This window comes from Carassius auratus, chromosome 43 (assembly GCF_003368295.1).
Source record: "Carassius auratus strain Wakin chromosome 43, ASM336829v1, whole genome shotgun sequence".
NCBI classification, from domain to species: Eukaryota; Metazoa; Chordata; class Actinopteri; order Cypriniformes; family Cyprinidae; genus Carassius; species Carassius auratus.
Window position 1 is genome coordinate 10,333,114 of NC_039285.1, and position 9,497 is coordinate 10,342,610.

Below are 9,497 nucleotides of genomic sequence, written 5' to 3' on the forward strand. Positions count from 1 at the left end.
AGCTGGTTGATCAGCTACTAGGTAAAAAAAAAAAATAATCTTACCCCCTTTGAGATGATATGACAAACTGGTAACTGATTTTATTATTTTATTTTATTTTTGCTGGTTCACAAAGTTCTGCTAGTTCAAATCAGCTGAGACCAGGACAGGACAAAAAGACATGCATGAAGCATGTGAAATGTGTCCTTAAATTAGCTTCCAGATCAAAGTGGAAATAGTCTCCCTGGGAGCTTGAATGATTAATTTTCCCAGAGCTAAAACTTGAAAAAATTAATTTGCTTAAAACGGACTCACCCACAGGCCATCCAAGATGTAGATAATTTTTTCTTCATCGGAACAGATTTGGAAATATTTAGCATTACATTACTTGCTCACCAGTGGATCCACTGTAGTGAATGGGTGCCATCAGAATGAGTGTCAAAACAACTGATATAAACATCACAAAATTCCACAAATAATCCACACGACTCCAGTCCATCAATTAACGTCTAGTTAAACGCTGCATTGTTGTATATTTTCTGCAAATGTTATTTTTTGGGGGGTGAACTATTCCTGGAAGTCTGCTGAAGCTAAAGAGATCATTCATTTAAAGGCTGACCAGGCAGGTTTGTTAAGAAACAGGTCATAAATAGAAACTCATGGTGTTATCCAGAAGTGTCTTAAGTTGATAAGAACATAAAAAGACAAATAACCTTTTTTGGTGTAGTTATACATTGTAATGCAGATACATATCTAGACTAAATTAGTGGAAAAACTGAGAAAAACACAGCCTACCGAAAAACTGAGTCAGCATTAAGAGACAAATGTTGAACAGTGATGAACTGCTGAAGTCCTTTTACAAATTGCTCAGTGTACTGCAACACTAGAGACATAAGAGCTTATGTAGTCCTCACCATCTGCATCATCTACTAGAGCGTGCATTAAAGGCAGCTCAAATCAGTTTCAAATAAAAACTAAAATCACTTCATTATCTCTCAATAGGGACCTTCTTTATCAAACTAATTATGCAGTAAAAACACAATTGTAAAGCAGGATATTAATGCTGGTGGTTCATACAAATGATTGCAGAGCCTTATTCATCAACTTGCTAGTGTTCTGCTACACAACCACATAAATGAAAGAACGACCATCTCTTTAAAACCTCTTTATGTAGAGATGGAAGTGCAGATTAGTTTGCATTTTTCAATGCAAAACTCATAGGGTTGTAATTATAACTATAAACGTGATAAAACATAGCTAAATAAAATTTGACATTTTAATTCAATTTAAAATATAACTAGAATATGCTCCAAAAGCCAGTTGTTATACGTTAACAAAAATGCATTTCATTTACAATTTTATAAAATTCATAAACAAAACAATTCAAGATTTTTCTGTTTTATCTTTTTATATTCAATTTAGTCCCAAGACAAATAATCTTAATCAAGATTTAATAAACTTAAACAGTTAAAATGTTTTATCTTCCTTTATATTTCTTAAACATAAAAAAGCAATAAAAAACCATTCTGCATTTGAGATGCTTCAAATTATAATGCCTATAAAAAGAAACTTGAAACACGACAAAAAACAAAGTTTTGGTGAATTCCTATTATGACAAAGATAAATGGTAACTGTAGTGAATAGTATAAAGGTGTGAAAACGTTTCGAATACACGAGGGTCCACCTCCACGTCTGTTGATTGGCAACAGTATCACCAATGCTATATTTGCCCTGTTAGTCCAAGTAACACAGATTAACAACACAGATTTCCATTGGAAATTTGAGACCAGGGACTTTAAAACATGGATTGTGATTGCAATTTTGTCTTCAAGCAAGGTAACAGCTGTGGTCATAAAGGGGCGGTCACGCAACACTTTTCAATTTCATTCACATGCATGTGAGTGCGGGAGACCTGAAGTGCAAGCTCATGCAAATAATTTTTGCATTTTGGGTTGTTCAAAAGTCAAATTTTTTGGTCAACTCAGACGTGCAAATTCCTATTGTGAAGACTTGTCACCAACTGAAGAAATGATATGACCTCTTAGTCTTAGCTGAATAAAAAGAACACAAACTTTAAAGCTGAAGGTTTACACAGTTGCAGGAAAAGGGAGTAGATTGTATGTTTTTATTATTTTATTTTTTTCATTATAAATATATGTTAAATGTTATTTTATGTGACCGCAGGTCAAGGTGTATTAATGGTAATGCTCATGTGTGCAGTTTGAAGCCATTAAAATGCTTTTTCTTTATTATAAAGATCCTTCAAGTGAAAGGGATAGTTCACCCAAAAATTAAGAGTCACCATTTATGCGCCCTTTTGTCCAAAACGGTGACATTTTTTTTTCTGCAGAACAAAAAAATAGGTTGAAGAATTGACAACCAAATCATTTCGGTTACTTTTATTTAATCAAAAAACAAACAAAAAACTTTATTTTGTTTTCTACAGAAGAAAGAAAATCATACATTTTTGGAATGACATGAGGGTGATTGTATGATCACAGAATTTTCAGTTTTGGGTGAACTATCCCTTTATAAACTGGGGGGTGATCATTGATCATGTGCTTACTTCACTGAGGAATGTTTTTGGTAAACATATCAAATTCTTTCACCAATGTCTTTTGGCAACTGTAATGGGAAAATCTTTTAACATTTTTTGACTGAGCATTTAATGCTGGGCACCATGCATTAAAAAACTTAATTACAACCCTATTTAATCTGGAAACTGTTCCACTCACAGGGGCACAGTAGGGTAGCTATAAAATTAGGAAAGCAGGATAGAGCATGATTCCTATAACCAAACATAAGAACAAAAGTTATGTCCACACTGACATCTAAAACATATTGCAGCTGTCCATTTTTTCCCCCTAATATCATCAACTTATTACAGTCCATGAGGTACAGCATTTCGTCTTCCCAATCCATCAAGGGTGGTCCTAGAGTTTCTCCACTCACTCAAATGGAAATTCAGGTGGGTTTTAAGTTATAAAAGGGGCAAGCTGAATAAAACAGTGGTGCCCTTTCAGTTTTTTGAGCATTAGGTTTTCCGGGCACCCAGTCTCTTGAATACACTGACTGCCCCAGCATCCATCTGAGCCCCGTGAGTGTCACCTGTGCTACTACTGACCTTAGAGCTGGCCAGAGCAAAGCTGCCCTGGGCTTTGCTTCTGCTACTCGTAACGCGACTGTCCTGGGTGTCTGCAGGCTGACTGACTAGTGGGGTCGAGGAGGTAGGGTTGACTGATGGGACCTTGCCTAATCTCTGCAGTACACCCAATTTGGGTGTCCCCTCCTGGTTGGAGAAGGAAGTAGAGGAGATTGGTGGTGTGCCTTCAGATGAGGGGAGTTTGTACTTTGCACCTAGTCGACGCAGAGTGAAGGGTTTTGATTTGGAGGTTACAGTCTCTTTGTTAGAAGTGGGCAGGGGTCGTTTGAGGACGCCAGCATACTGCAGCACTGAGCCCTCTCCGTCGCTGTCATGGTCCTCGAACGCTTCTGTAACACCATCAGTCTTTTCTCCACCCTCTACATCTTCCTCTGCTTTACCCAGTCGGCTAAACACACCTGTTGGCTGCTACATGAAAAAAAAAAAAAGCCAGGAAGGCAGTGATGTGAAAAATCAGGATTAGGAATCATGAACAAAGAATAATATTTCTTACAGCATTTATTCATTTTGGCTTATGTTAATTTCTACATATACTAATCCATTTATAACATTTAAAGTGGAATAAATAAACTAAATTAGATAATGCATTATCAACAAACAAGAGTTGACTATAGTACATGTAGGAATCAATGATCTATAAAACAGATATTATCGAAATGAATGTTACTGTTGTGTTACAGAGTCATTAAACGATACTGTGTGTAATAAAGAGTAAACAATTCTTAATGTCTGGGTTTCTGCTTTCTTGTTTATCTGATGGACAAAATCAATACAATACAGTTTCTCACCTTATTGGCTGAGGTGGTGTCTGCCTTAGACTCTGCCCCAAGTCTATCAAACACTGAAGTACGCTTTAAAACCTTAGCTGTGGCAAAGAAAGTTTGTTTTATCAAACTAGTTCAAATTACAGCGATATAATATATGCTTGAACACTCAATAAATATACAATCTTAGGGCACCTTTTTTGGCCTGCTGTGCCAGGATGCGCCGAGTGCGAGCTGTTGTGCCTTTTGGCATGTTAATGACATATTTCCCCTCGATTTCTCTTGTGACTTTCCGCCGCTTCACTTGCAACCCATTTTCATCTGCTGGCTTGCTGGGCACTGTAAGAGGGTGAAAAAAGAGGAAGTTTTAAAAAGACACATATTATGCAAAACCCACTTTAACATGGTGTTTGGGCATAAATGTGTGTTGGCAGTGTGTGAACACAACCACCCTACAATGATAAAAATCCACCTACTCTTTATTCATTAATCCTCATTAAAACAAATCAGTCTCAACAGACATGGCTGAAATGGCTTTAAAGGGCACGATTTCAGCGCGATAGACATATTAATCAAAACCAAACAGATGTTTTTATGCCGAGTATTTGAGGTACGAGCTCTAAAGGCACAGCCATATTCTGGAAAAGTGGGCGGGGAGCAGTAGCTCATTTGCATTTAAAGATACATGTATGAAAACATTCTGCTTCCACTCAACATAGGCATTTTCTAAATAAGATAATAAATGATCTGTTGGATGTTTTGAGCTGAAACTTCACAGACACATTCTGACGACACGAGACTTGTATTACATCTTGTAAAAAGGGGCATAATAGGGGCCCTTTAAATCATCCTGTTCCATTTAAAGAAATAGTTAATCCAAACATGTATTCTACCGTTCAAAAGTTTGGAGTCAGTAAATACTTCTACATTCTATGTGTTAAGTATTTACTGTTTCTATTTCAAATAATAACTGTTCGGTTCCTTTCTATCCATCAAAGAACCCTGAAAAAACATCTATTACATTTTTAATAAAAATATTGATAATAACAATAAGAAGAAATGTTTATTGAGCACCAAATAGGCATATTAGAATGATCATGTGACTCTCGAGTAATGGCTGCTGGAGCTTCATCACAGGAATTAAACACATTTTCAAATATATTAAAATACAAAACAAAATACTTACCAACCCCAAAAAAATTTACAACAGTATGACTAGCATTTGCATTTAGTAAAAAAAACATGACATCACTACTTGTAAACCTAATCACATGTACCTGTTTTAGCACTGGCGTTGGAGACTGTTACTGAAATCCGGTTGTCTGGGTGCCGGGCAGGCGTATTTGGTGGGGAGTCCCGGCTCAAAGCATTGGCAATCATGCGTGTGGCAGCTGTCAGGGGAACATGAACATTACCAGAGCTACAGCTTCAGCCCACTCAAAGATAAATCACTCCCTGTATAAGCAACCAGCACAAGAACTGCAGGGAAACTCTCAATTAAGGACACATGGTACAAAATTCATATATATGCTAAACAACTTAATACTCAAGATACTTACGAGTGTTAGCAGTACGTCTCAGTTCAGCCTGTACACTAGTCTGTCCAGACGAAATGGCCTCAGTTGTCATTTTACACATACCCTGCATTAAGATGATAAAAGATCATTATTTCACATTTCAAATAATGAAGCATGCCAATGCATGGGTATGCATGCAAGACAAAACCTCTAATGATCAACAAATGCTGATACCAGTATCTACAGACGAGGGGTCCGTTCTTCGTATGTGGATTACTCAATTAGTGTGATTTTATTGTTGACGATTTGACATTATCCAGGATTGTAAGGTTCTTCAAAGCTCATCCCAGAGTTGCTGTCATTGCAACTCTAACAGGTCTGTTAGCTCAAAGCTGCTTGGGAGTAGGCTTATTTCACATAAACAGGACTAGATTGTGTCTTTTTAAGTGAAGATGATACTGCAAGTCTGTCCCAACCACTGCTCATTTCTTACAAGTGTACCTTTTTAAATCAGGAAAATTTATTTTAAAAGATAATCATGTTTACATTATTTTGAAAAGAATTCAAATCTTGTGTATCTATAATAATAGACAACCAGTTTTACTTATTGAGAGACTTATTTGTGAAGGAATAATTTTCATAATTGTATTGCAGACATGCACACATTACGTACAGTTTGACTGAGCCATGCATTCATTTGAGTGGTGAGCTTTAATTCAGGTGGCTTTGATGCATCACAGGAGATGCAGAATCACTTCTCAAATTTCAAAAATTGTTTATGATGCATCATTAAACACAGTCAGTTATGTCTTAATATATCATTATGGATAAATAAACTTTAATGAATGCTAACATTTATAACAAATCCGCTTCAAAATTAAATGAAGTGATGCTCTGTCTTTAAATAAATTCAATTAGAATTACATTTTCTTAAAGATAAAAAATTTATCTTTGCTATTTCTGTAAACTATATAGGGAGCCCTATTACTTACACATTACTATAGATTACAATTAACAACATAGCAAAAACTATTGAATTTAACTAATTTAGTTTTATATTATATAATATAATGTAAATTTACATTATATAATATAATAAATGTGAAAGTGTTCACTGTGAAGTACTGCAGTTAATAATGTATTTATCTGTCTGTGTTGTTATTATTATTGGTGTTGTTCATCGGGCTGTAATTGTATGGATTTAGTTTTATAGTGTACCGAAAGAGAGACAGGGTATGCCATAGGATGCAAGATAATTTCTGAATGAAATTCCTACAATAAAAGTGAATTAAAAAGAATAAGCGAGTTAAATTATCTGCAAACATGTAAATTGCACAGAAAATACAAATTGTGTTAAAATAGGAAATACATTTGAAAATAATTTTTAATCCAATCTGTGGTTGAAATATAATCATTAATTATTTAATTATACATACCCATATACTAGAAATGAACATTTGCACTCACCTGTCTATACACATGCTTTGCATGTTTGAGAATGGCTATGATGTCCCCGATGACTGTGATTCCTAAATCCATCATTATTTCCTTACTGAGGTCCATGAGCATGCTTTTCTGAATCCTGAAAAGAGAAAAGTCGTTGATGCTTTAACAGCATCCAGTTGTGCTGTACAGGAGTAAGCTTTTGTTCAGAATGTTGTTTGTTCACATTTCAGAGAAGGCCAGATTTTGACTGTTCAAAATGGTGAGAAAACATCCAGCAAGTAGAGCACACATAAGCAATTCGAGATCGATTCAGTACTGAACAAGCTCATGTCTATTTGAACAGGTTCACTAAAGTGGCTTCATTTACATGGACACCTTTTGTTCAATTTGGAATTAAATCATTCTGATTGATGAATCCAAACAGGTCTGAGTTAACGTACAATTGCGACCCGATGGGAATTCTGATCACCGTCTGAGGCAGAAATGTATTATACGTGGTCCTAATAGCTGCACTAACAATTGCTATGAGAAGAACACGTTATGATTATGAACTTAGATAAATCATATACAAATTTATTAATTTTGTGTGAAATAAATGTTTTAATAGTAAATCAAATAAACTATGTTGAAGTTTTAAGTCTTTATGTAAGGAACAAACATCAATTTCTGTTAAGTTTTTAAAAATTTTACAACAGTTTTCATTCATTTTCCCCTCGCTGGTGAAATGCTGGGGTTGTGTGACGTTAACTTCAAAGAAGTATGTCTGTTTTTTTTACAGTAGCACTGGCCCGACAGTGGAAAAGCGGCTTATGATTTGTTTTTACCTGTTATCAACAAATGACACTGCGTAGTTGACAGCCAGTCCAGCAGGGATCCCAGCATCTTTGAAGAACTGGATCCATTCTGAGGTAGCTAAAGCAGCAAAGAAAACAGTGATTATATGCACGCTGATAAATATCATACATTTTGAGAAGAAAAATGTGACTAAAATTAAAGCTGTCAGCAATGTTACACACATTATGGGCAAGATCATAATTTTATCTGTTGATATAGAAACAAAAAGTGAGAGAACATGGTCAACTAGAACAGCTGCATGAGTGTGATATTTAAAGCTTGTGTCAGTAACTGAATTCTTCTGCTCAAGACTGTTAACAGGCTGAACAGAACTGAATGGATACAAATAAAATGAATTTACAAGAGAAAACTAAACCTTAAGATGCCTAAAGGTTTATTTCCATTTAGGATTAATTGGTTTAACATGCAGTGTTCAGTACTTCAGTCTTAGTGCAGTCTAGTGCACACTAGAGAATACAATATTATTAACTGTTTATTACAGTTACATTTCTGAGAAAACACTAACCACCTAAAATGTTTTGCTGATCTAAGTTGATCTCAGAGACTGGTCAAGTTCAGCAGATCAGCAAACTGGCCTCACAGCTTAAATCAGTCAACAGACCAACCTGACCAGACTTGTTTAGTGCAGCAAACTAGTTTTGGTAATTAAAATTTTTTGTTTGTTTGTTTTTAAATAAAGTTTTTGGATAACACTTTCTGCCACACAATCATATTAGAGAATGCTAACGTTATATAAACAGGTGCACACACAGTAAGACTTTTAACATAAAAATATGTCCCTTTAATCGCTAATATGATATATGAAAGCACGTCTGTGTGATATAAATAGCATATCAGCAACAATGTTGTTATAACGAGATCTTGCTTGGCCTGTTTTTATTGAACCGCGCCTCAGTACTGCGCTTTATCTTTTCGTGAATAACATATCTTAACCTCCGCACGACATTCTCCTCTGAATTTCCCACCACAAGCTGTTAAATGTTGATTTAAGCGTCTTTGCGGACCTCTACAATGACCATATTCCATACATAATGGTCATTTGTGTCTCTTACCTGCTGTAACGGTCGCCATCTTCCCAGGGAAAAACCGACGCGTTGAGGAAATATTGTGACGTCACATCCCCTCCGTCATCGGAACAACTTGACTGTTCCGATTGAACCGAGCAATCACTGACTCCAAAACATGTTTTATTCAACGTTCTGTTTGCTCCGGTGGGTCCGTTTGTGTGTAAATACATGGAATAAAACAATTGGACTTATGTTATTAAACGGAATTATCAATGACACCCTCGTTCACCTTTTATTATATGGAAAACTGATGTATACACGTGAATAGTGACATTATGCCTTTTCTTACGGCCTTATAACAATATCAGGGTAGACAAATGATGATAATATTGTCTTTTGGTTTCCTTCATATTTTTTTTTTTATTTTTATTTTTTGTGAAAATACGTTTTAATTTAAGGTCTGGCTAATTGTATAATGCAACATGCTATTTGTATTTTATCCAATAGAGGGCGGCAAAATCTAATTAATTTCATGGTCGCCGTGATTTTGTCAAGTAAGACATGTTCCTGGATCAAGATCTTCTGAGGACCCTGGATCAGCATTACTGTCCAAAAATATAGACTAAACCCAATCCCTACCCATAAACCTAACCCTACTCAAAATTTATTCCTAAAATCAGTGTGAAATGATAGCTGATTAACAAGTGTGCAGAAGTACCTAACCCTGAACTTAAGCCTAAAACAGATATTTCCTGAAAAGTTATCC

General features: G+C 35.6%; 1 protein-coding gene across 1 annotated transcript; it reads right to left on the bottom strand.

Annotated features, from left to right (window-relative positions):
* Nucleotides 1–2,090: 2,090 nt before the first annotated feature.
* On the bottom strand, nucleotides 2,091–8,863 carry c43h19orf47 (chromosome 43 C19orf47 homolog). The gene is made up of 8 exons (XM_026230985.1): nucleotides 8,777–8,863; nucleotides 7,694–7,781; nucleotides 6,891–7,005; nucleotides 5,466–5,547; nucleotides 5,184–5,297; nucleotides 4,102–4,245; nucleotides 3,931–4,007; nucleotides 2,091–3,550 (listed from the first exon to the last, which is right to left on the bottom strand). The coding sequence occupies exons 1-8, from the start codon at nucleotides 8,793–8,795 to the stop codon at nucleotides 3,014–3,016; spliced, it is 1,176 nt and encodes a 391-aa protein (XP_026086770.1). The 5' UTR covers nucleotides 8,796–8,863; the 3' UTR covers nucleotides 2,091–3,013.
* Between the last annotated feature and the right edge of the window lie 634 nt (nucleotides 8,864–9,497).

Excerpts from the sequence above, each read along its gene's own strand:
- c43h19orf47 (XM_026230985.1), bottom strand. Across the intron at positions 4,246-5,183 it reads CAACGCCAGTGCTAAAACAG|TGCCCAGCAAGCCAGCAGAT; the intron begins GTACATGTGATT and ends ACCCTCTTACAG. Across the intron at positions 4,008-4,101 it reads GGCACAGCAGGCCAAAAAAG|CTAAGGTTTTAAAGCGTACT; the intron begins GTGCCCTAAGAT and ends TCTTTGCCACAG.